At 39.7% G+C, this 27,273-nt stretch overlaps 1 protein-coding gene across 5 annotated transcripts in view; it reads right to left on the reverse strand.

Moving 5' to 3' along the window:
- Positions 1–550: 550 nt before the first annotated feature.
- Positions 551–27,273, reverse strand: part of fermt2 (FERM domain containing kindlin 2) — a 42,676-nt gene continuing 15,953 nt past the window's right edge. For 2 of the 5 annotated variants that reach the window (XM_015043022.1, XM_015043020.1), the window contains exons 3-17: positions 24,606–24,839; positions 17,150–17,278; positions 14,909–14,941; positions 13,164–13,389; positions 12,942–13,044; positions 12,561–12,668; positions 10,332–10,466; positions 9,222–9,271; positions 8,526–8,650; positions 8,274–8,380; positions 7,983–8,201; positions 5,025–5,045; positions 3,861–3,985; positions 3,609–3,750; positions 551–3,051 (exon numbers count right to left, since the gene is read on the reverse strand). In XM_015043022.1, coding sequence (XP_014898508.1) covers positions 2,878–3,051; positions 3,609–3,750; positions 3,861–3,985; positions 5,025–5,045; positions 7,983–8,201; positions 8,274–8,380; positions 8,526–8,650; positions 9,222–9,271; positions 10,332–10,466; positions 12,561–12,668; positions 12,942–13,044; positions 13,164–13,389; positions 14,909–14,941; positions 17,150–17,278; positions 24,606–24,839 — 1,931 coding nt within the window. In that variant the 3' untranslated portion in view covers positions 551–2,877. The remainder of the gene's footprint in view (positions 3,052–3,608; positions 3,751–3,860; positions 3,986–5,024; positions 5,046–7,982; positions 8,202–8,273; positions 8,381–8,525; positions 8,651–9,221; positions 9,272–10,331; positions 10,467–12,560; positions 12,669–12,941; positions 13,045–13,163; positions 13,390–14,908; positions 14,942–17,149; positions 17,279–24,605; positions 24,840–27,273) is intronic. The other 3 variants (XM_015043024.1, XM_015043023.1, XM_015043025.1) reach the window with 3 other exon arrangements.

Here is a 27,273-nt window from a genome sequence, read left to right on the forward strand (position 1 = left end):
GGTCAGACTGCGTTCGTCATGTTTGGATTGCACCAGGCTCAGACTGTCGCATGGAGGCGTACTTCTGGTTGAACTCTGTCATCTAGTGGAAAGATAAAGCCAGTGCATACAAAGCTTTAAGGACGGCTTCAAAGAGACTTCCAGTCAATAATTGTACAGCCTAAAAGAAAAAGAAAAAAAAAGGAAGTCACAAAGTGCAAATCTCATGCAGATTTAGTCAAACTCATTGCAATAAACTGCTTAACAAAACTTCATAAGACAGCATTTTACATGAAGTGACAAAAAAGTGAAGGCGTAGGCAATATTTTATTCAGAACTGATGGATTAGACTGCTGGAAGGCAGTTTAATCCATCAGTCCATATATCTCCTGTTCGCAAGTGAACAAGTACACCATGATGACTTGTCATTCTCTCTGCACTCGGCTGCTGTCAGCAACTCAAGAACTACTATGTATGCACTATTAGAGTCCATATCTTAAAACACAAATGCCCCTACCACTTGGTATGTTTTTTACAGAGAGATCTCTGCAAAAAAACTGGAGTCAAATAATTTAAATAAAAATTACTTTATTATTTTTTAAAATAAATGCATTTTTTTACAGTCAGAAAACAGAACAGCAGGACATGCACAGCTGCTCTGGACACTGGAGGCAAACAAACATCGACAAGAACAAAAATATATATTTATTTATGCTTGTTTTTTTCTTCTCTCAATTTTTTATTAATATTAATTTTTGTTGAACTGTCTCAAACTCCAGGGTCATCTTCTTCACCACATTATATGGTACTCTTCAGTTGTGACAAAAAAAAGTTATAAAAGATGTGAACAAGCTGAATATAAGGCAGAAATGTTTGTAAATAATTGTCAGTTCAAACAAATAATAAATATGGTTCTCTTGGCCATTAATTGACAGGTTTTTTTTTGCAAATGGGACAAGAGAATACACAAAAATAAATGAACAAAATAAACTAAGAATAACAACGACTCAACATAGGGTCTGGCTGAAAAAAAGAAAAAAAAAACATCTCAACCAAGTCAGGAGTTTGAGGCTAGTGTTATCTTCATTTAAAGTCATATGCATCGTCATGTGGGACCTCAGTAAGACCACAATGTACTGACACAGTTCTGAAAGCTACACACGTCGACTGATGGCTTCTGAAAGGAAAACAAAAAAAAACAAAAAAAAACCCCTCCAAATCCCCAAAGCAGAAAAAAAAAAAAACACTGTACAATTTTATAAAATGTTTGCATTTTTACATTAGTTACAAAAAATAACAATACTTCATTTATCAATCCTTCATACTGAGAAGAGAACAAAAAAAATTGCATATTCATTCTTTAAATTCTGTGACCTTTTGCTGGTGAGTATTGATAACGATATAATACTATACGGTGAGAAACAGGACTTCATTGACGTAGGACATGCTTCGAGGGACTGTGATAGTGTTCCTCCTGTTGCGTAGTGTACATGCACTTTAACATCACAGCTGTAATTTCAAGTCTCCGGTTGCTTAAAACTCGTAAAAGCAGCTACAGACGGCCACATCTCTTGCTGTTACAGTTTAAAAAAAAAAAAAAAAACGTAGGCAAGTCACACAAAAAATTGGCGCCCTTGCATATAACTCAAACTGAATGAGACATTTTGAACTTATTCGGTACACCCAGGTGGTAAAACCCACAGGACGCTTATTACAGCGCACTGAAGTGTAGCGTTTTCAGAAATGTTTCCTATTCAGTCTGCTGAATACAAATGAAGGCTTACAAGGGGGTCTGCATCAGGCCAATACATGGCCAACAGGGTGGCTCAACCAAACAAGACCAAGGGTGTGAAATAAGAAAGCAAAAGAAAAATTTAACAGATTGCTAATGGAGAGGAATCTATAAATCAAAAGTGTTTCCATGAGACGTAAAGTAGTAGAAAGGTGGGCGTAAATTTATTGATTGACTCATTCCTTTATATGAAATAAATATTAGTTAATATGGCAAGATTTTAGCTCCTTCAGTCCAGGTATAGATGAGAATGCAGGGCTTTTAAATTTTCCCTGTTTTTAACTTTATCTTCATTCATTAGTATTCAGAATTATTTGAAAACAAAACGTATAAGAACTGAACTACTTCAGTCATCCTGAGCATTTTGCAGAGTATAATTTAATCCATAATACTTAAACTAGTTATGACATCATGAGGCAAGATTTAAAATAGCTCCTGTAAATGTTACAAAGATTAGTTAAAGACTAATCTTAGATAAATATTATTGAAATGACTCCACATGTTATGAAATTTGGATTTTTTAAAAATATTTTGTATAATTAAAAAAGTCTGAAAGAACATTTCCTCTACATTTCTCCAGACTTGGCAAATGACAAACTCTAATTCCATATTTTCCCAAACTAAGGAAAAATGCAGAATATGATTGAGAGAGACAAGTCTGAAAATATTCTTTGGGATTAAATCTAAAGGTTGATCAAACAGTCATCATGGATTACAATTTGTGGCCACAACTCTAATAGAGGAAAAGACAAGAAAGCAAACAGGAGAATAAGAAGGTGGTAGTACAAGGTGTTATTCTAAGGTTCCAACTAAAACACAAGGCTTCATCTGGATTGTACAAACCAAAACATTAGTGATGCAACAAATGACTGAGCATTAATGCAATATATATATATATATATATATATATATATATATATATATATATAAAACTAGAACAATAATTGTGTCAGTCTTGGCAATACCTATGCTAAACTTTGACTCCTTCGGCACAGTTTCAATCAATTAAAATGACAACAGAACACAATAAAATAAACCCATACAAGCCTGCTCCTCTTCCCGACCCCTGACCTAAAAATCATCGACCCCTGCTGGCCTGGGACTGCTCAGACCCAGCCGCTGGTCAGTTTATAGAACATCTCCTCGTCTAGCGACTCGTTCTGGTCCTTGGCGCGTGTCGACAGGAAGATGTAGCCGCCGATGAACTCGTGGACCACCTTGCAGTCCACTTCGGCGCAGATGAAGGACAGACTGGGCTCGTCCGCAAACTCAACAGTCACCTGAACGCACAGGACATGACGCGTCAATCAGACAACACACAAACAATATATAACCCCCCTTTGAGGAACTCATAAAAAGTTTTGTTTGCCTCAATTCTTGTCAGAGACATGGTTGAAAATGGAGAAGAACATGTTCTGGTCAGATGAAAACCTAACGCCAAACCCAACAGTCTCATGTTATATGACATGGTGGAGGAGGAATCATGCTGTGGGGATACTTTGTTCAGCAGAAACAAGAAAGCTAGTGGGAGAAAATGTTAGGTGTGTCTTATCCCAAAAGATGAGCAGATAGAACTGCTGTAAATTGTGTTTCTACAAAGAATTGACTAATCAAGGATTCATAGCAATAAATGTCAAAGATTTTTATTTGTAAAACCTTTGGCTTTTGGAAACCTCTACATCACAATTATGTGATACACTGTGTTGGTATGTCAGATGAAACACCAATAAAATACACTGAACTAGGGATAAATGTGAAAAACCTCAAAGGGTGAGGACATTTTTGATAAGGCACCGTATGAAAAAACAATTTTAGTGACTTTCGTTGGTCTCCCTACCATCTTGATCTCCCAGTTGACATTCCACTGTTTCATGTTGCTGAAGCGCCAGGTCTTGATTGCGTCTCCAGTGTGGGCGTCCATTCGGATCAGGCGATTATAGGTGATTCCGATCAGCTCTTCTTTTTTTCCTCCTTGGAATCTGAGGAGCAAAAAGGGAAACAAAGAGTGACGGTTTAGCTCAGCAGACTGCATGATATGCCACAAAAAATACAGATTAAAAAGATAGATCATGGTGATTGAACTATGTACTTTGCAAGGAAGTGAGTGATTCCAAACTCTGGCAAGGACTGCCATGCCTGAATGAAGCGCATCTTGGCCTCGATGAGACTCATCTGGGCCACGTTCTGATGGGCTTCAAGAATTCGGGCGGAAATCTGCCAAAGACAAAAATCACACACATAAAAAACAGCTTTTTGGCATGGCGCTCTACAAACTAAGCCCAATCCAACAAAGTCATCCCGTCACCACATAACACAACAACTATCCCATCAAATATGAATCCACACTTCAATATAAACTGTTGCCAAGACATTGAAAGAATTGAGGTGAGTTCACAGATATGTTTGTGGTGCATTTGACCTGGTGCTTTAGAAAGATATAAAACCTCAAGTATTTCACAAACAAGATATCAAATATAATAAAACCTTACCATGTTCAAGATGGTGCATGAAGTGACTAGTAAATACATCACCGCGAGGGAATGCAAAACTTACTGTGTGAATGCAAAAATAAATCCTGTCACCTAGGGGGCGCCATACGTTACAATCCAATGGTTTTTCTAATGACACGTACTGATAACTCTTTAATTTTGTTTTAATGTGGTGGTCATTATTTTTACTGTGCCTTTTATTTTTATTTCTGACAAGGCGCTGGCTTGATGCTGATGCATAAGAACTGCAGTGAATCTGAACAGCTATTCTTCTCTGACATACAAGTCAACACAGGATCAGAGCTACCCTAAAATTGTTTCAGTCACAATTGTGTGTATTTGTAAAGTAACTGTGGTCAAAACACATTTACTGTTGCCACTCACTTACCTCCAGTTGAGTTATATTGGAGACACACAAACTAAAGCAGTGTGATAAAGCTAATATTAAAGTCATTTAAACGCTTATTAATCTATTATGAGTGTTAAATGGACTAAAGCATGCAGCAGAACTCCATGTTTTAGTCTTTGACATATTTGTTAAGATTGTTGTTTCAACATGAAGTAGAAGCCATAGCAATACTTTCACATGTGATTTTCTTTTCCTTATTAACTCTTAGAAACTTGTTATAGCTGAAGACAAACAACACACATTAGTAATTATCCCATCTACTTTCTATAGTTAGAGGAGCACCCAGACAAAAAAAAAGTATATACACAAACATGCAGAATGGCTTAAAGACACCCAGTGGACACACATCACTTACCAAATCCCTGACATAGCCTGGCTGAAGAGAGGAGGTGGGTATGGAAAGATGCAGGAGTTTGACAGAGATGCAGAAAAAACAGAAAGAGGAAAAAAGTTTGGACAACAAACAGGCAAAACAGATTAGAATCAAGGGAGGAAGGATAATAATAATAAAAAAGTAATGCTGGAAACTGCGGCATAACTGTAATGAAAGAGCAGGACTGTGGGGATGAGGTGTCATGCAGTATTGAGCCACAATGGAGAGTAGAGCTCAAAAAAGAAAAGAAGGACGGCAACACTGTTGTCAAGGAAAACATCAGTCAAATAGAAACTGGAATTGTATATTTAGGCTTTGACTGTTTACTGTGTCATAACTTCCACAGAGACAATAAAATATCAGAGCTCCTCATATATTGTACCACAAGATGGCGTTGTGTACCAACTTCAGTGGGGCTGAAGATTAAAGTCTTGAAGCTTTAGGAGCTGCTTTTCAACTCTTTCATCGTTTGCTTTATGGCTAAACTTGTACAAGCAGACCAGACGGTGCTCCAACCCACGTAATGCAGAAATTCCTGTGTGTACATCCGCTTGGAGCAACAGCACGGAAGTCTCCCTGGACGAATCTTGCAACAGGAAGCCTGATTTGAAGGGAGATGGGGAGGGGTCGCAGCCGGCTAGAGGGTTTACAGGATTTTTTTTCCCAGACAGTTTTCCCGCGCAGCATTCCCAAGCAAGGTTCATTTCCTGATGCCCCAACGCCCACTACACAAGTTCACGTCACGTGTGCGTGTGTGTGTGTGTGTGAGCATAAGGCACTCACTGTACATACAGTACAGCATTACCCTTTCATGTTGAGCCCGTGGAAAATATTCATCACACTGGGCTGGTGTGAGTTTTGGTGATGTATTTGAAATACAGCTATTACAGTTAAGGACACATTTGTTTGCACCCCTGGTAAAAATGTGCAAAATTCCTTAAAAACAATTTATATTTTAATGAAATAGCATGGATTCATATGGGAAATTCAACATGTTTTCAGTAGCATATAGATGGGAGGACTTAGATGGTTATACCAGAAAATTGATTTTGTGTCTGGTGCACCATTTCTTTGATTGATTTGGATCATTACGCAATGATCTGCCATTTTTCAGTCAAGACAGAAACTAAATTGCATACCAAACTAGCAAAAAAGCAACATAAAATACATTACATTTATCCACAGTAGACTATAATAACTTATTCTTTTACAATTCCCAACTAAATCTTGAACAAAGCCTTTTAAAACAAAGTTTGGTTTTCTGTATTACTAACCACAACTGTGATATCCCTGGAACCAACACCAACTCTGACGATGACTCAATGCTTCCTGTTTTATAGCAATTCGTGATTGTCTAATCCTTGTTCTCCGTCTCCATTTCTTTCTGGATATCTGTGATACTCCAGGCGACAGTCCAGACTCCTTGAGTCATCGTTTACTGTATCAGCTCCCCCCCCTGACATCCTTCCCTCTGGCAAAACGCCACATTTTTACTTCCAACTTAAACAGCTCCAGATTGAGTGACTAAGCTAAAGTACAGAGGTAAGATCCTGCCTCATCCATCCCTAACCAACACTGCCATGGCAGCCGTGTACTCAGCTGCTGCATTGTACACACAGCAGCCTATTTGTTTGCATGCAAATCTGCTGAGCAAAGTGTAGAATCTTCCCAACATCTGAAAGAGAATTGAAAGGCTGGTAGGGATTAAATGTTGGAAACTTTCACTCCTACTGCTGAAACAACTTCAGGCGCACCGAATTTGGAGATTGAACGAAAAATAAAAGAAACAAGTCAACAGTTTTCAGCTTTGTGTTGCCTCAACTCTAGGTCAGTTCTGTTGTGTAGATTTAAATAGAGCTTATATACACTTTTAATTTACAGTGATTTCTAAACAGAATGTAGGAATTATGTGATGAAAACACTGATGCAGCCAAAACCTTGTGTAGCCGATTCAAACCCCAGGCTTTGGTAAAGTTTTCACCTGCTGATGCCAGTTTTACATTTATTAGATTGTCCTGTAAGAACTAAAATACAACAAGTATCAAGAAGAGCACTAAAACTCCTTTTTTGTAGCTATCCTGCTGTGAATGCTAATTTTTTGTTAGGATCCAAGCTAACTTCTCAATAGTGTGTGACAAAGTAGCATCTTATTTTAAAACCCTCATATTTTAAATTATTAGCTTTTATTAGAGATCAGTGCACATAGCCTGGCTTACATTACTAAAACAGCAGCCTCCTGTCATTACCTTTCCTGTTAGTTTCCCAAAAGGCTGGAAACTTTTCCAAATACAGAAGGAATGGTTATAAAGCTCAAAAAGTATTTTTAACGTAATCTACAAAGTTTTTCTGTTATCTGCTGTTGTGCAAATACTGAGAAAACAGTTTCCTTTTAAAAAGCTTTGTCGTTTGTGATTCCTCTGGTTACCTCACTAATTACCCCCTTTGGGTTTTTCCAAGTTACAGCACCCACATTAAAGAGCATTTCTGTCAACGTGACCTGCTGGAGCTTAGTACAGTGCTCTAGCAGTAAAATATTTTTTGCTGGAGTTTCCAACTAGCCAGGGCCAACTAAGCTGAAAATTAGCTCAACTTTTTGGGTGCATTTAATATTTGGCCATAAGGAATTCTGATTTGCTGCATCAGAGGATAGAAATAGAGTTTAGCAAAAGCAGCTGGGTGTTGTAAAGATTGTGCTTTAAAAGTCTGATGTAAAGTTGACTGTGACAGAGGAAGATATGTACGGGAAGTTAAGGTGAAAAAAACAGTAAAAAAGGAAAATGTGGCGTAAGAGCCACTGATATCTGGGCATAAAACGTTTCACCAATCAGCTCAACTAATAAACTGCAGAGTTAATCTATAAAAAAAACAAATTATTTGAAAAAAAACAAACATTTGTTAAAATATTACATTAAAGCTTCCAGCAGAATCTGGGTGGCTTACCTGCTTGTTCTTGTACTTTTTAAGATACCGTGGAGACACCAGACACTCTGGGTTGATGTCAGTGGTGATTGGTTCAATGAACTGAGGGTCGGGGTTCATGTGTTGCATCTTGAGGAAGGAGAGAATGTTCTGGACCTCCAGGTTGTATGAGCTGTCGGCCATGGTCTTCCCTTTGGAGGCCAGGCGACATGCTGCCATCCAGTGAGCGTACTGTTTCTCCTGCAGACAGAACAGTGGAATTAAGGAGAGCAGCAGAGAGAGGAGAAATCTGGGGAAACGATTCAGCCTTACTGTGTCACACCGAAGCCAGATCTCGTTCATCCCATCGGCCACGGGGATTAGCAATTTGATGTTGAATTTCTGACCAGAAATATTCACATCTGGCGTTACCTCACAACCTGAGCAGACGGGAAATGAGGACAAAAGGTTTCCGTCATTCTTTTAACACGCCACCTACCATAACATGTTTAAAGCAGATAAATAAACCTTCACATTTCACGATGAGAATCATGCAACACTTTAGGCATGTTTGCGTTTCTGCACCTCTGAGATTCATTTGGTGTGCCGGTGTCCCGAGTGCTTCCTCTTTACTCTTGTAGCAGGAAATCGTGATGTCCTTGAACGTGCACCAGTACTGCTTATAGCCCTTCAGCGTCAGCTTCTTGGGTCTAGAAATGCACGGCAGACAGACATATCAGGGTTCAGCTGGAAAAATGCTCAATACTCTTTAGCAGGAAGAGCGGGGGAGGAAAGATCATAGGAGAATACAAAGAGGGGGAAGAGAGGGAGCTCCTGAAGTGTAAAGTCAGCGAGGTGAGGAGGAATGGAGCCAGCATTGTGGAAAACCATTACAGAGGAAATGCTCCTCAATATCACAGCCCCCACTCCAAACAACTTTATCCTGCATATTTTATGAGACAAATACCCCAGGAGGCAACATTTTGTCAGCAACGTCTTTGAGCCAAAAACGGATTGGATTCAAAATACGCTTCTACCAACTAATCTCCCTAAAGAGAAACTAAAAGCTCCCTCCTATTTAAATGGTCTTTGGTACTGGCACCATTACAGTTTAGCGCAATGTTGGAAAGAGAAAATATTTCTTTAAAAAGTTAATAAAAATTATCTTAATCTTTTAATCAGAGATGTTTCTGAATTGATGAGGAGTTACTTGCATTTTGTATGTCAGATAAAGAGCAAATGCTTTTTTTTAGGGAGGTGTGGCTCTGAAAATACACTTACTTGAAAACTTTGACGTAGTCTGCCAGTTCTGGAATAGATGTGATGTCACCCTGAGAGGAAATGGAAAAAAAAAAAAAAAAATCCATTAACATTTATGCTTCCTGTGTCAACAGTTGAATTAGCAACTCTGAAGTGAGGAAGTTTTACACCAGAAATATACCAAATCTAACTTTTAGCATGTCCTTTGGTTTAGAATTTATATGACTTTAAATGTATCACTTTTAAAGAGCTGACAAATATAAAAGGACTAAATAAAAGACTTTTATTTGGTTCTGTGCCCAAAATCAAGTTGTATGTGAAGAGAAAAACAAAGCGCAAACTGCAAACAAAGAAAATGAGCACAGTAACAATGAAAAACCAGAGTGATTACTTTATGTACGCAACGAAAAGGCAGCTCAAGACAAAATTGGTGACAAGCACCTCCCTGAAACCAATGCCAATTTTTCCGCTGAGGAGTAACACACTGCCCTCATACCCAGGGATTTAACAGAGCTCAGAGGAAGGTCCAGCTTACTTGTAATCCATTACACTGACGAATGGCTGCTTGTGACAAAAACTGGTAGAAAAAAGAACTGAACCAGATGTTATTTCTGTTCCAGTTCTGACCAGCATTCCCACAATGAAGTGCAAAGGCTGGCACATTAATAATTGTGTCAAAGTTCATATAAACAGGTTCATATAGCCAAGCAGTATAAAAACAGCTCATAAGTCTTAAATCTTAATTTTCAGTTTTAGTCACTTTTGAGCTTGCTACACCAACTCAAAAGTGTCCATCAGTTTACATGTCAGGCCCTAGAAATGCACTTAAAGTAAATGTTAGCAAATGGCGTTGAAAAGGAAGTAAAAGTAGCTATACACAATCTAAATGACATATTTACTGAAATTGTGAGTTTATAGTACACTCAAGTTGTATCTTGTTTATTTTTCTTCGTACTCCTTTTTGTGTCCTTGTTAACTTTATGTGAAGCGTAAATTAAGCTCATGAACTCCAAAATTGAAACAAAAACACGGACCAAAACCTCAGAACTGGGGAAAAAATTGGTTTCCCATCGTAAGTTTGGAAAATGCACTTCACCAATAAAAAAAATGCAGCAGAGTTTTTTCTCATACCAGTGTGCTGGAGGTTTTCCCTCCCTCCAAAGTAATCTCCAGGTCAGACAACGCTGCATCCACCTCATCCACCTCCTTCTCGCTGTTATTCATGTGGTTGTCTGAAGACATGCCTGACAGCTTGTTGATGTGGTACTGCGGGAAAAAAAATGCTTCAGTTCAGACAACTTCAATGATTGATTGTTTCTTCCATACAGATCAATCAGGAGTATTGAAATGTCACTATACCAGTAAAGCTGAGAAACGATTAGTTAAAGTAGAGAGAGCAAAACCCGTAGTCATGTTAGCTGATATCTGTGAAGTTTGTTGCTATTCTTGCAAAAATGCTCCAAGTTCCCTTTTATAAATGAAAGCTGGGCTGCAATGAATGTTATAAAAATACTTGTATGGTGAAGCTTATTGCAACTGTGTACCATTTAACTTAGCTGTATGATCGTTTAAGAGGAAACTGAGGAAGTTTAAAAAAAAACATAACAGGATAGGACAAAATGACAGACGATGCTAATGCACCGCATAATAAGCGATGTGGTCAGGGAAACATTCATAGCACGTCTTTGAAGTTTAACAACAAATAAAAATCTCTCTCACTGGGGTACATATGTGCAAGATGAGGAAACGTGTCAGTAACAATGGAAACGGCAGTTCAGAAGGATAGCCTCATTACAGAAAATCCTCCGGTGAGTCACCAAAACTAAAAACAGCTTGTTGACAAATGGCATTTTTCCATGTCAACTCATCACCAGCCTCCTTCACCGATATATGAATGAACAGCTGCCCAGAAAGTGAAAGCCACAGAGCTGCGTTTGGCAGAAATATGTTGCATACAAGCAGTAAGGCTGGCAGAAAGAGTTCGATGCGATACATTTTATTCTGAACTGACATTTCTTTTCAAAATATGCTAAAGAACAAAGCTTAATTTCCCATTTTGAGGCTCTAGGTTATGTTTTTAACCATCACATGCCAAATTTCTGCGTAAACTCAAGATGACGGCATGCAAACGCCCAGTAGAACCAGACTGGAACTAAACGATCACTGCTCCTTTTTTTTAGATGTCTGCTTGCCTCCCTCAGCTGTGAAATCTTATGCTCATAGTAAGTGGATGAAACGCAGCAGAGCTACGTGCTAATAGACAGGTAGTGACAGAGCCGCCACCGGTCGGAACACCAAACGTCCATGAGCAACACTAATGGCACAGCAACAAGAAACCATTCAAGTGTGATTTATTACCAGTCTGATAAAATACACGTTCACACCTCAGACTGCAAGAGCTTTCACAGGAATGCCCAGCAGGTCTATGGGAAGGTATCTTGTTGGAATGGGTGGTCTGGGCCAATGCATGGAGCCCTGCGGCCAAATACGCACTATAATTACCCTCGGGGTGAGGACAGAGTGGCGTCCTCAGGTCTTGGCACCCAGTTTATGATGGTCAGAAATAGCTGAGGGCACCATGTGGCAACTTGAGGAAGCAAAAGGGGCTAACATCTGTAGATCATTTCCACTGCTCCCCTTTCACTAGTGGCCTGTCCAGGGATTACCCCACTACTTGACCAGCAGCCTGGATAATAGGCTGGATTCTAGCCTACTGTAATTCAAAACTAAAAGTAACTGATGGATGTATGTAAAGATACTCAAAAGTCCTATAGAAACAATACTGAAAATGTAGCTTATTCTCAGAATGCAAACAGTATAGACATTATTTATTTGACCTTCCAATACAAAGTGGTGCATAATTATGAACTTTAAGTAAAACGAAATGGATTTTAAGATGTTTTTACACTTATAAATCTAAAAAGTGTGGTATGCATTTGCATTCATCCCCTCTTTGATCTGACACACCTCTATAAAGACCAGCTGCTTTCAAAAGTCACCTCATTAGTGAACTGGGTGTTTGTGTGGAAATCAACCTCAGTATCAACCCAGCTGTTCAGTAAAGACCCCAGAGGTTTGCTAGAGAACATTAGTGAACGAGCAGTACCATGAAGACGAAGAAACACAGCAGCAATCAGGTTGTAAAGCAGCATGAACACCAAGACACTGTGTGCACTGCCCAACTGGCAGCCATATGGCCCAGCTTTTGACTGGGATCCAGTCCAATTAATTAGCATCAGGTAGTTGGTTACAACATCCAAAGACAAAAATGACTGCAAAGCCCTTCATATTTAAGATCTATATACCCAACAAGGGAAGAAAAAAAAAAAACAGGCTTTTGCACAAACACACTGTTCTTACCTGCAGGGCAGCAAACATCATCATTTCCTCCTCTGTGCACTCAATTTCCTCCAGCAGGATGGCCCACTTGGCCTGTTCATAGAGCTGGTTGACTCTGATGGCATCATACTGCGGATAAATACAAACACATGCTGAAGGAAAAAGGCATTGCAACACCTGTTAAAGTCTCAGAACTCGAAATGCTTTGCCTTAACGACCAGACTAGCATTAAATCACTGAATTTGATTAGATTCAAACTCGAAAGAACACCACAAATGTTTCTTGAAACATTAAGACGGCACACATTTTAGTGACTATATTTTTCCCTAAAATATCACATGACTGAATAGTACAGAAAACTAGCTACTGCTTTACTTGTGATTCCCTGACTTTAAGATGTACCTTAGGGTTGAGGTCAAAGAAGCTGTGATATTTAAACCTCAGCAGCAGCACATCGTTCTCCTTCACATCCTGCTCCATGAGAGACCTGGATGAGTCCAGCCACCTGAACAAACATAAAAACTACAATAAAAACCCGCACAGCTCTAAATGACGTAAAAACAACATATTAACATTTAAGATGATTTGGCTTTTTTCCAAACTACTAGGTCAGCATCATCTCACCCTTGATTGATCTTGGCTTTGTCCAGCAGGGACTGGGGTTTGTAGAGTTTAACCAAGATGTCTGGTGAGGCTATCGACTGGCTGACAGCAAGGATGCCAGGATTGCCCTCTGACAGGGGGCTATCCCCAAACCAGGCTGAGGTGGGCGACAGGGGGCTGCCATCTCTGGAATCGTAGGTGGGGGTCATGGTCTTACTGTACAAGCCTGGACTAGAGTAGACACTCCCTGCAATAGAAAAACCACAAACCCAAATCTCCAGTTAATCCGCCATTATCCACATACAAAGAAAAGCACACAATGCATAAAGACAAACATTTTCACTACATAAATGGTGCTTTGCAAAGCTTTTTTTTTAAATCTTTTTACCATGATCTTTTTTCCCACATTACAACCATTACAGTAGAATTAACTAAACTGAAAGTAGTGTATTATTACAAAGCAGAATGAAAATGAAAGACGGCTTTCAAACTTCTACAAATGAAAATCTGAGAGGTGTGGCTTGCATTTCTCCACTTGTGCTGGAATTTATTTAGCAATATCAGAGTGAAAGGGACTGAATATGAAAGCATTTTTTCCCCACTTCACAATTATGCCCCACTTTGAGTCAATCACATGAAACCCTAATGATATCCTTAGTAAGACCAGTTAGCATTCAACATCACTATACAACTTCCACCCAGCAGTGTTCCCAATGATGCATCATGATAAGATAAGCAGACCTGTTGAAGTACAGCCACATACCGACAGAATTACACTGCAGAATCAAACTATGCACAGGCAAGGCGAGATTCAACAGGCAAAATAAACAATATGAACAAATTAGTTGAACAAAATGTTATATTCAAGCGCTCCAAACATTGATTTACTTGTACAATTTTTTTCCTTAGGTTTTCAGAGTTGGAATCCAACACCACACACACAAGTCCCTGGGGTAAAGCTGTTTGCATTTCCTGTTGAGAGTATTTTTGGCAATCTTGCCCCCTTCGTTCCCTCTCTTCCTCCTACAGCCGTAGGTCAAGAAGTAGCTGACTAAACCACTAAATCTCTTCTGAAACAAGGAAGTGGGTTTGGTTGGAGTTTGTGACAGTGTATGTTTGTGTTTGTGAGCTAAGGTCATGAGAAAGCGGTGCCGACTTTGACCACCCATTTTATGTGGGGGAGGGTGTTATCCAACTGATCCTCCAAGGTCTTCCTCCTAATGCCGAGTTCACCAGGGCAGGGAGAGTACTCCCATCTCCCATAGGGTCTCATGAGGAATGTCAACCATGTAGTGCAAGTATGTAGAAGACAAAGCTGTCAGTTTATTGAGAAACACAAATGAGCTTCCTCCATCCTGTTTACCGTTTAGTTCTTGCAAAATGGAATTCCCTTAATTTCCCACACTTGGATGCATGCTGCAGTTAGGACCTCAAACAAGAAAAACAAAAGCAGAAGACAATAAATTTAACCGGATTACTTTTCTATTTGGGTTGTTATCTGAGCCATAAAGACAGAAGGTCCTGCACATCCTTTAGAGAGCAAATTACTCAAAAAAAAAAAAAAAAAACTGAGGTTTGACCTAATAGGATGCATAAGTTTGTATCATGAGACTACTAATGTCAGGTGACTCTCTCTTGAGGGGAAGTCAGGTGACTCTACTGCCGACCTTCAGCCTACGGATGAGGTCTAACGCGCCGACGGAAGGGGGAGAAGGATAAGAAAGCAGTGCAGAAGACACAGGACAGAAGACGAAGGAAAAGCTTACCTTTCACTGGTCCGATGAAAATTATCTCAGAGGCTGGTGTGAGAAAGAAAGTAGGAAAAGGAAAGACAGGAAAAAGTGAAGGAAAAAGGAGAGGAATAGTAAGAAACAAAATTAGTAGGATAGATTTAGGATGCTTCAAACTCTTCAAGGAAAGAGGAAACAGAAAAAAAATGGGAGAAAAGACAAAAGATGAAGAATATTAAAGTGAGACTATGTGGCATTTCCGGAGACAGTGCCAGGGCGAATGAGTCAGTTTGTCCCATTTTTAGAAGGAGATGGGTTGGGCACAACTAACATGGTTCCCTCCATGTATGCGTAATCACTCAACACAGCAACAGTGACTGCAAACGCAGACAAGGTAGTGGTCAAAATGACCACGTATCCTGAGTGTACAGTTTAGGAACAACTTTCTGATTTATGGTCCAATTCTAATATCTGCTTTGAGTAAAGTTTTCCAAAGTCTGCCAACATTTCCAAATCCAAGATTTAGATATATAGACAGTATTTATTAAAGACAGAGGTTAATGGCACAAGATAAAATAAGGAGAAACATTGCTGTAATATGCACATCCCTGCTGTTATCTGCTGAAGCCTCACTCTCCCTTACTCTAGCAGTCTTAATAAATGTATGCTGAAGCCTGGATGTCTTCTACTCCACTGCAGCTTGAAAAAAACCTTCATATTATCTAATGAGGTCAATTTAGGGTCAAGTTCTCCTCTTTACAAAACTGCTGAGACATCAAAATGTTTGAACTGTTATCCTCCGGCAGACGTATTAGGGCGTGCTTGTACAGCAGATCAAACTGAAAATTCTCGCTGATTTCTCAACCAGAAATCAGAGTTTGAGAAATCAAATTCTGGTGCATGTCTGGTATGAAGCCCTAGTCATCAGAGGTTTTGCCAACTTAGGAGAAAACTGTGGGAACAAGTCTCAGTCTGTGTCATAAGCACGACAAACAACAAGACAATTGTCTAACCTTTTAGCTCCGTTTATATAACCGGTGATTTCTTTTCTTAAAATGTTAAGATCGTCTCTCAATTTTGTTATTTTATAATTTACTTCTACGACTGGAATACCTATGCACATTTGATTTTGCTAATCTGTTGTAAAATGGAATGAGAAACATAAATAAAATGAATGGTGTAATTTCTTATTTTCATACATTTTTGCTTTAAAAAAAGAAGCATAAATCATTCCCAAATCGCAGTTAAATCCTTTTCAGTTTATTGACCGACTGATTAACAGCAGCACCGCATGTGACGAGTCACACTGGTAGGGGGGTGGAAATGGGAAAAGAGCGCACTCTGATTGCATCGCTGCCTCTCTGCGAAGCCTTGTGATTTTGATCAGGAGACCTGGGCTAAGCGGCCACCTCCTCCCCTCAAGGGACAGAACATCCTACAATCTGACCACGAAATAAAGCCTTAGACTGCAGCTTTTGATTTGAAAGGAAGGCCCCGCAGGAAGCACACAGAGCAGACAAGGAAACCAATGACAACAAGTAGATTTTGCACGTGTTTGTTGAAGCTCGGCTCCGCCTCGTAGTGTGACCACACGCACCCACTGGGAAATAAGTACATCTTGAATGTCACACACCCATGTTATGCAATGATGTGACTTTGGGTGTGATCATCTTTGCTATTATGAGTAGGTTCCTTTTTGCGTTTTCTGGGATTAATTCTAATTTGACATAAGCATTTTAAAAAAGCTTTTCTACAGAAAGAATAAAAAGAACAGCAGTGGAAATGGAGCAACAGTCAAGTAGACTCATTTACTCCGTCCCATAAATCAGTGACAGCGACCCAGCCTGTTTTGTTCTGCTCCTCCTTGCTCATGTGGTTGCAACTCTCCATCACTCAGTACAAAGAGAAGGAGGAGGACGGTTATAATAACTGCACTCCTCTTCCCTGGTTTGGGCTTAAAATGGCAGCGTGACCAGCTATGTGTGGAATCTCAACCATTCTTAGTCCTCCCTGTTGAAGAATTGGGAGCCATGGCTGTCAATCCCTTGCAGGCCTCCAATTCGCACATTCACATTTGGTCACAAGAAACAGCAGTGTGGAGTTATCTCAGTGGTTTCTCAACCACAGGTGCAGTCAAACACAAACAAAAAGAATGGAAGACGCTCCGTGTGAGCCAGCAGAACCTGCTGTTCAACCTGCTACTTCAGGACAGTGTCAGTGTAACAAACAAAGATTATTTTAATGTAGACAGAAATATAAAAGCTGTGTGTGCCTCACCAGATCCAGGAGTCAACAGGGGACCCTCCAGCTCCAGACTGTCCTCTTCTGCCTCCTCCAACTTTTTCTTTTTCTTCTTGGGGTCACGAGGTTTGCGCAGTAGAGACAACTCCTCTGGGTGGCGGATATCTAAGGTGGAAGACACAGACATGGGAAGCAAAGGTTTTTCGATGTGGTATAAAAATAAAGCAGCCAAACAAAACTCGACAAAAGGGAGACAGATTTTGATACCGAAAGGAAACATCATCTTGTCACAGGCTGTTGTGAGATTTGACACATTATTTTGATCAGATAATGCTGGGTGAAAATACCAGGTCTGTTTCCAAAACAGGAATGGAGTAATTATATGTACTGCAGCAAAGACAAACCATACTAAGGAATACTCAGTGTTAACTTAGTTTTGATGAGTAGAGCAAAAAACAAAAAGAAAACTTGGATGTATTTTCAATTAAACATTGCAAAGTACACTCTACCATTTTATGATAGTGTTATAATATAACACTGATGATACAATGTTGTTATATGCTGATTAGTCAGACGATCTACCTGAGCAAAGCCGGAAGTAGTTTATTTTTTTGCGTTGTTTTTTTTAACAGATAACTCCTGGTTGCATTTGATGCAGTTGTTAAAGAGCTTATTCTGTCCAAGGGAAATCTCAAAACATTTATCCATTCTTTTATAACCTTGCATATTAGGTACTCCAAGAAACTGCTTTTAGACTTTGTCTTCCATTTCTCACCATTGATATTTGAAATATTGCCTCCACTTCATTTGTGAATTCATTTTAAATAACAAAAAAGTCCCTATGCAGTGTTGCTCTAATAAGCTTCAACTGTTCCACCGTTATGCACATACTGCTGCACAGTATGCAGCATATCAGCTAACCTGATGCTTTTACATGGTCTAGACGCCATGTACACCGAGAGGCGTCTGAGATCTTGCTTTCCAATATTTTGGAGTGCAGTCTGCAGATAGGATTGTTCATCAACTACTTTTAAATCTTTAATAAAAAAAAGACTCTTTTTGTGATTAGTGACATGTATTCACACTCTACATGCTAATAATATATTTGGTTAGCCCTTCACGCCTAACGTTTATGTTAATTTATGTTAATAATAAGATGCTTAAGCTCACAACAAGTGTTTAGGAATTTTGATGGGACCCTCTGAAACCATTGTATACCTTGATACCAGTAAATGGCCCCTGTCAACGTGAACAAACAGTAATTAGTGCTTTCTCAACTATAGGCCTTAAATAAACCACCTGGCTTCTCCTGGGGACCAGAAACAATACCATGAAGCCACACAAGACCGGAAAACAGGGATGCCGAGTCAACATAAAGTGTGAAAGACAGAAAGGAGGAGGAGCAGGAGGGGGTATATGGGTAGAACTGCAAACAGCTGTACACACATGGCGTGGAAAATTGAAAATCCTTTTTCTCATGGCCCCCAAAAATCTCGCTTTACTGTAATCACCAATTGAGCCATGGGAGCCACAGCCTTACTCCTCCTTAGCAGAAGCGCATCAAAGATGAATTCAGTTGGTGCTGATGGTAAATTTTAAGGAATGACATCTTTTACCCAAGAAGCTTCCTATTAATTTGAATAATGAAAAAAAAGAGTGCAAGAAGCCGACACCATGCAGAGTAGATGGACTCAAGCAGCGGCCCGGGCTTCTCTTATTTTCTCTCCATCCCTTGGAGCAGAAAGCCAACATTCAGCAGCAACTTCGATAGGACGATTCTGACGAAGGAGGTGAAGGAGCCAGAAAGTGTCAGCATTAAAACAGATGGGCCAAACGCAGAGGGAGCACATCTGGACTCAGCTGGATTTGGCTTTCCTCGCAGATTCCTTATAAATCAAAGAGTATGTCGATATTGGAGAGACATTTCTAATTATTTTTAATTCGTCTTCGTACACAGCTGATCGTTGTCTCATTTCCACAGACATAAAGAAAAAACCCCACCACAGATGAAGGCTTTAACAACTGATTGAGGAGGTCGCTGGAGGTGTTGAGGAGAGCGAGGCCAGGAGGCTGGAGGGGAACATCTTGACTTGGTGAGAAGCTGTTTGGCTTGTGTAACTAAAGCAAAAGCATTCCAGGAGTTTTAAGAACTACCAGATGGGAGTTGGTCCTCTCTCCCCGTCTCCCTCCTCCCTCATTCTCGTACTGTTGCAGCACTGGAGCAGTCCCTCTGCCCTTATACAGCCATGTGAGCTCCAAGCGTGCTGCTGAGCTTTAACCTGACTGAACTATGAGAAGGGGCTGGTTGACACACAAACACATGCACTGTGTGACGTGTTTCAGGCTGTGAATACTTGGACAGGACATGCGTCTAGCTGAGGCATAGCAGAAGCATGTGGCATTTTACTACACTGTCATTTTAAGAGTTTAGCTCGTACACACATAATGAAAAATTTTCTGATTCACACAAAAGAGACATTTCGTAATATTGTGCATCTGATGAAAACGAAGATATGTCTTTAATTTGTTGTATCATGGGTTAAATTGTAACCCTCGTCTGTGTTGTTCAGCTCAGATTTTAATGATTTTTTTTTTTATAAATTTGTTGGAAAACTTGGTCAAATCTCTTGAATTATACATCCAGATTACATGACAAAATGAAACGTGTATGTCCTGCTGGTTGGTAACAAGCATGACGGTTGTTTTAACGAGTAGTGGACATAGCAGAAATAAGCTTGCACTAACAACACGCTCTTCAGTGTGGGAGGTCTTACTGAGGGAATAGTTGGTCATTTTCAGTTTCAGTTAGGTATTTAAACAACAACAACAGGAAAGACGTAAAAGCTGTAAGAATCTGTTTTAAAAGGAAATGGTATTTTCTAGGGAGGCATGTCAGTTTATTCTGGCTGCTACAAAGGAGAGCGAGAAGCTTTCCATCTCTTCCTGTTATGGAAGTGACTTGATTTGGAAATGTTGTACCAACACGTTCTGTGCCCCCTCAGATCACCATTAAGTATCATAAATTTGACTTTTTTTCCCTCCACTAGCAGCAGCTCTGCCCTTTCATACTTTTAAACAGTGATTAGATCTCAGGATTTACCAGCTTTCTCCAGTGTGAATGGTATTACATCATGTTGTCTCTTACATTATGACCTTCTAAGCATCTTATTTTAAAGAGATGCAGCACTTCAGTGATTCCTCATAAATCTCAGGAATAAATCTCCCTTCTCTGACATACCTCAACTTTAACAGTTTGTCATCTGCTCCCACAGAGAGAAGCACCCGCTGACTTATTTCCAGGCAAACAGTGCGAAGCTTGTGTTCGGTTCCAACATGCAAACGACTCAGGAGGTAATTTATGTTACAAAATGATTATATAATTTATTTATTTATTTTTTGGCCATTGTATTGGATCCCCACCAATTCACCGTTCAGTAATCACAGATTCCTTTCTTTAGAGAGGTCTTAAATATTCACAGACATTTGCAGGTGATTGTGGGCACCAAACTCCACAATGCATTGGGTCCACTGTATTGTGTTTTTGTTATTATTCTAATGACAGAATTTCCTTTAAAGACCATGCAAAATATTCAACTAAGATTCTTTAAATACGTGCACATAGATGCTCAAACATCTCACACGAGACATCTGCATTGATATATTCTACATCCTACTTCTATAAAGGTAGAATTACCGGGAAACGGCATAATAGAGTAAAAGTCACAATATAATTTACTTTTGTGAAACCACATAGAAATAAAGCACTGATGGAGCAAAAGGAGCCTGGAAGAATAAAGTAAATATTTTTAGACATTGGAAAACACTCGTTGATTTTTCAGTGGTCTAACTGTATGGCATTGTGTTGGTTTAAGACTTCATCTTACGGAAATCAGTTCTTCTAAACTCACCACATATCTTGGGATGATCTTGTATGGAGGAGATGTGACTAATGAGATTTTTTTTTGACAAATGTTTGTCACTTTTCTGTCAGCAGAAATGGGACAGGAACAACAAGTCCCCCATCTTCTATCCTACAGACTTCTGACAGCAACCAGGCCTGAGGTCAGAGGAGCGGGGCTGACAGGGAGCCAGCTGTATGTGAAAGATCTGCTCCTTGGAACAGATGACTCAGTTCAGTGAGTAATACCCACCACAAAAAAGACAGAAACTTTGTCACAGTCTAATTTTAGAACACCAGAAATTACAGTATAAAAAGGTGCAAACCCTACATGGACATCCACGAAGACAAAAATTAAGGATTTACAATATGACATGAGCTCATTTGTTAAAAAAAAAAAAACAGCTTGCTTTGTTTATCAGACAAGGCCTAAAGTGTAGTAAATAAGAAGACACTTTTGATTTAGGAGTCAGAGTTAAGTCAAACCACAGTTGTTTTATATTATAAACAACACTGGCCAGTACATTTAGGCCAAGATAAGTAGCCCACAGCTTGATGGGCCATAAATCTGCTGGAGCTGAACAACAAAGCAACAGCCCAAACATTAAAATAACTTATCAGAAACTTTACTGAAAAGACCATCAAAGTCAAACTCCCAATACAAAAGTGCTGCCTTAAGCCTTTGTTTTCACATTCATCTGGATCCACTGAGATTTATTAATTCATCTGTTTGTTATCCATCCCTTACCCACACACCAGGTCAGAGGTTATTGGTCCAGGAGGGGAAACACATTCTTCCTTCCCGCCAGAGAGACCAACTCATTCTAGGGGTTTCCAGAAGAGAAATACTGTATACTCCCCACAGCTGGTTATGAGTCTGCCCCGTAGTCCCCCTATTGGATAACCTCCACAAGGAGGCATCCAGAAGGTATCCTGATCAGATACTCATACTGATTCAGCTGTCTCCGCTCAGCTTCACTAAGCAGTGCCTAATCTGCAGGAGGAAGCTCATTTCAGTCGTTCTAAATCTATTGGTCCTGATAAATATTTCCTGGCCAAAAGTGAGGATTGTTACAGAAACAGATTGGTTAACTGGGAACATAACCTTTCCTTTCAGCTCTTTCAATCAAACTCAAGCTCCATCCTACAATCACTTGTGAACACCAGGATACTTGAAAATGACTCTGTTTTAGGCAAAATCAACCTCCACCCAGATAAAGAGCATCTTTTTCTGGTTGGCAACTATGGCCTCTGAGAGGAGTTGATCTATGTACTGTAAAATGGGTTAGTACATATGAAATCCTCCTTTTGTGTCTCTGCTTACTGTAATGAATGACTAAATGTCATAATTAAGTGGAGAAACCTTACTCGTTACCCTGCAGAAAGGAGGCTTTTTGTTAACATCACAAAACCCGTAGCAAAGTGTTGGTTAGATGTTGGAAAGTAAATAAATCCTCATGGTGGAGGAAGGCAAACAGGATGCACACCAACACAAACTGGAAATGTTTTTATCAGAACATTATTATGGGCTCTCTAGCACTTTAACCAGAGTTCATGAGAATTCTCATTACTGTTGACTAAAAAAAAAAAAAGCACACATCATCTTATAAGCAGAAAATTCCCTAAAGTCATCCCTTCACTATCAACTTAGCAGCACAAAACAGGATGTGAGAGCAGCCAAATAGCAATAGTGGTCAAAAATAGGAGTGGTGGAAAGTTATTTTCATTACAGTGTATTACAGTACATCAACCTTTAGCTACATTTTTTCCTCAATGTGTCAACCCAGATGGGCTTTGTCTAAGTCAAAAGACAACCTCCTACAACATTCATATTTTGCTTTCCACTTAACTTGGAGTGTTTAGTTAATTTTCTGCATGTTGCTCCTGTGCAGTATAAGGTATTAATTATAAAAACGATTGTATGACGACGAAAAGCTTGGATTCCAAACTTTTTTAGTATGATGAAAAAATTGACTAACAGTCAAAAACAACACTAAAGGGCTGAGCTTCTGTGCGACCAGCTGACCACATGAAACGGCAAAATCAAAGAAACACATCAGTGTTAGAAGTGCAACAACTAATAACCTGTTATCGGAAAACGAATGTGGTCATGTCTTCAATACATGACCATTCTTTTCTCCTGTCTGCAGTGAAGCCAGGCTGGACAGACCTCGTCTCTTCCTGTTCCTTCTGATTCTCTATCCTTCGCAGCTCAGCAGAAATGTTCAGGAAACTGTTAAGCTAAGAGTTCCCTCGAAAAAACAACGTACCCAGACGTGAATGTTGCTGTAAATTAAGCCAAGTCAGCTGTCATAAAACTACAGTGCAAAAGTGTCTCTTGCTAATGACCAATAAAGAAAAGTGATGTTGAAGGGAGCATTTAGAGTCAGCAAACAATATCCTGACATACAAAGTCAGCCAAAAGCTATCTGCCTTCAATCTCTGTGAAGCTAAAACATTTTTTAATGCCTGACTCACAGAAAAGCTTTTATTCTGTTCACATCAGCAGGCTTCAAAAGCAGCTGTTGTTCGATTTAAGCCCAATAAAAACAACTGTGTAGTTTAAATTAAAAACAAGAACATTTGCTGCTGTTGAAAACATTCAAAAAGGAGAAAAGCTGCTGCTTGAGCCTCTGATATCTGGCTCAAAACAGTACTGGAACAAAGATGTGTGTTTTGACCATATCCATGAATCCTTCATACGTATTCTTTAAGTTGTTTTACATTTTTTGATGGCACAACAGAAAATATCTATGGTTCTTAGGGCGCAAAAGTTATCCTGTCGACAGATTCTTCCACCTTAGCTATGCATCTCTGTAGCTACTCCAAAGTAACCATGTTTTAGCAGTCTGATTAATGCTCTCCTTGTTTGACCTGGAACAGTAAATAGCAGCTATGTTTAAAAGTAGTAGATAGTGACAATGTTTGCAGTTGATCCAATATTATGTGTACATTGTGTACTATCAGATAAAATCCCAATTATAAACAGCCAAATTTTTGCTTGTAAAGTGAAAAAGTGTCAAAATGTGTAAAAATGTTTATGAATACATTTGCAAAGCAATACATGTTCTCCAAGCTAGCGAAACATGGATGAGATTGGTGCAAAGAGGCCTTCTGGAAAACACACAGTTTGTTTTTAGGTAAGGGCTCAATGGGATCCAGAATGTGACCTCTGACCTGTCTCTCAGAGAACATAGTGGAGCCAGGGTTATGAGAAATCCACAGAGGGAGCATAAACATGAGCAGTCATGTTTTCTTCCAGTGTTTTCTGTAAGCCTAACACAGATTGATAATCTTTGTATACTAAACATTAATCTGAGGTAGCTACAAACCTGAGTTCAAGGACATAACTTCATACAGGCGGGCGTGCAAAGAGGAGAGAGTGTTTGATAAACACAAGAAATTACTACATAAAAACAGAGCCACAGGAAGGGTGTGATTATCAAAGCTCAACGTAGAATATTTCCAAAAATACCATCACCAGAGGAAGTTTTCAGTTCAGCAGGGTGTGTGCCTTCAGCATATCCTTAAACACTCCAAACAATCAGACGTCATAAAAAAAAAAAAAAAAAACGAGCAGACGGTTTCACTCACTGAAAGTCTTGCAGATGTCCGACACAGCCTTGAAGACCCGGTCTGAGAAGTTCACCTTGACCTTCATGTGCTTCATGTTGGGCAGCTGCAGGCGCAGCAGTTTGTGCTGCGGCGTGAAGAGCAGCCTGGCGTCGGCCTGGATGCCGTACTTGTCCAACGTCCAGTGGGTTTTCAGCAGCCATGTCTTCTTCTTTTCCCACCACAGGGCATGATCTGACCAGTCCTTCTTCACATCTAAAATATGGAGGAAACAAAGAGATGACAACGCTTAGAATGTTTACAGTAAAAAGAGTTGACTAACAAATAAACCCGTATTGTTTACTTTGAGACTAAAAAAAGAAAAAGAAGAGAGGCAAATTTGCATCTGTAGCTACTTAAGATCATCAAATACGCTCCTTCCAGGAAACGGGTCATAATTGGGAAGGACACTGTAAAAGGGTTACTGAAAAGGCTTTTAAAAGGGGCAGCAAAGTCAGAGTGTAAAGGGTGAAAGGAGCGTGTGAAAGATGTGGCTGTTTGAGTGACACAGTGGGAATATCGGGTTCATACCTCCTTTATTCCCAAGTCACACTGTGATCCCTTTTAAAACAAACACAAGGCACCCAAAACCCCACACAGCTCCTAGGCTTTTGCTCAGGAGGAGCTCAGCACAATAGCGACAGGCCTGTGGTCTCATGGTCTACGTGTCTGACTTCAAGGTGGAGGTGAAAGCCGCAGGGATTTTAAGGGAGCGCGCAGCATCTGTTTTCAACATCGCATGGTTTCTATTCAAGCAATGCAGCCATAAGCTGAGGACTTTCAAAATCCCTTCAAAGTAAAATGTAAACATAAAGCTATACATCATTTATTAATAAATACCTTGCATTTCCTTGAGTTATATGCAAGAGAAAGCAAAATCAGTTTTAAAGTAAAGACCCCTTCAAAATCAAGCCTTTCTTCCTCAGTTTCTTAGAAATTAATTATTTTCCGTTTTCCTAGGGTATCCAAAGCACACTAGAGGTCTGTATGTTTTTTCCCCACTAAGCTGTACATCGTGTTGCCACACACAGCGAGCTTGAATGGCAAGGGAGAGTAAAAAATAATCAACAACAAAGACTCATCTTAGTGTCACAGAGCCTCTATAACAAACATTACCATTACTTCTACATTCTGGTTACTTAGAAGTGATGCAAGGAAAAAAAAAAAAAAAACATTTTCTGTCCTACTACAGCAAAAGGAAATGTGTAGTTCTCCGTCTCGTGTCTGTAGTAATGCGAGTTGGTCAGATGGGACTGAGATCAGGGTTTTCGGATGAATATGTGGAAGAGTATCTCATGCCAGCTGTTCGGTGTGGTGGAGGATCTGTGGTGCTGTGGGTTTCTTTCTCTTGCAAAGGAACCTTATGTACCAATATGAACTTTGAAATGCCAGAAGATTTTAAATGAGAATTCTCATTCTGGACACTCGTATCCCGTAGAAAACTTGTCTGGCATTTACAGAAAACCAATGGTGACTCTAGGGATTTTACGGAAAATACTATTTATTTACCCCAGTGAAGCAATGTTCTCAAATTAAATGTTGGACTCTCAGTCAGAGATTATGTTCATTTTCATTTTAATGTTTTTTACACATATTTAACAGGTGTGCCAAAAAATGTATTTGTACACATTAAGAAAATAAATGGAGCAATGTAGTATGTCCCATTCATATATAATCCACTCATAGGACATAAGCAAGAACATAACATAATCTTTGTTCTTCACTTCTTCTACAAGAGCAATGGTTTACAGACACAGATAAATAAACACGATGTTGGATGTTGTTTGTGCCCAATCCCCATGCACCTGTCAGGTGAACAGCTTGTTGCCATGACGTCTGAAACCTGACGTGGCTGTGTTATTTCAGAGTGCTGCTGTTGTTTTCCCTGACCTTTACTTTACATGGGGGCAAATACATGCATTACTGGCACGCCTGCTGATTTTGTCTGAGAGCTGAATGAATGGGATTAGTGGGTGTCTGAGTGAAAACACCAGAATGTCTGTTTAGACCAAGGAAACAAGGCTGCTGTGATGAGCAGAGGAAGGAATTACAATAATGATTCAAATGGAGGGTGTGTGGGGGGGTATGAGAACTGGGGGGACCTCCATCAGCATCTCAAAGCTTTGAGGACCATCTTGGGGAGGGGCTGGTTGTTTGTAAAGCTGCTGGCTTGTATGCCGTTTACTCCAACAGGCAAACACTTGGAGGCCGAGTGAAAACATTCCAAGCTTTCCGAGTCCTTGTGCAAGTTGCTCCAACAGCATGGGGTCAAGCTGTCACCGCTTCCTTCTGATGCCTCAGACGTGCAGAACACGGCTTCATTGCTACCATCAGCATAACTTTGCCCTCAAGTTTGGTGCAGCTATTAAAAACAGAACTAATGAGAGGGACTATGGAGAGAAAACCTGAAAATAATCCTGAATGTATTTTCATAACACTGCTCAGTTTTTCCCCTCAGACAACCTTGTAATTTCTGGTGTCTGGGAACAGCCAACCATAACATTTGGCACTAAGGTTTGCACCACACTTATCCTATAGAAATGCTCTTATATTCATGCATTCCTGAATACATCGACTTGGCTAGTCTTAGACACTCTTAACACTCCCTATAGACTCTGCTTCTTCATTTCTTTATAGCCGCCCAATGCTG

This window comes from Poecilia latipinna, unplaced genomic scaffold (assembly GCF_001443285.1).
Source record: "Poecilia latipinna isolate Pla-1442-1.1 unplaced genomic scaffold, P_latipinna-1.0 Scaffold612, whole genome shotgun sequence".
Taxonomy (NCBI): Eukaryota; Metazoa; Chordata; class Actinopteri; order Cyprinodontiformes; family Poeciliidae; genus Poecilia; species Poecilia latipinna.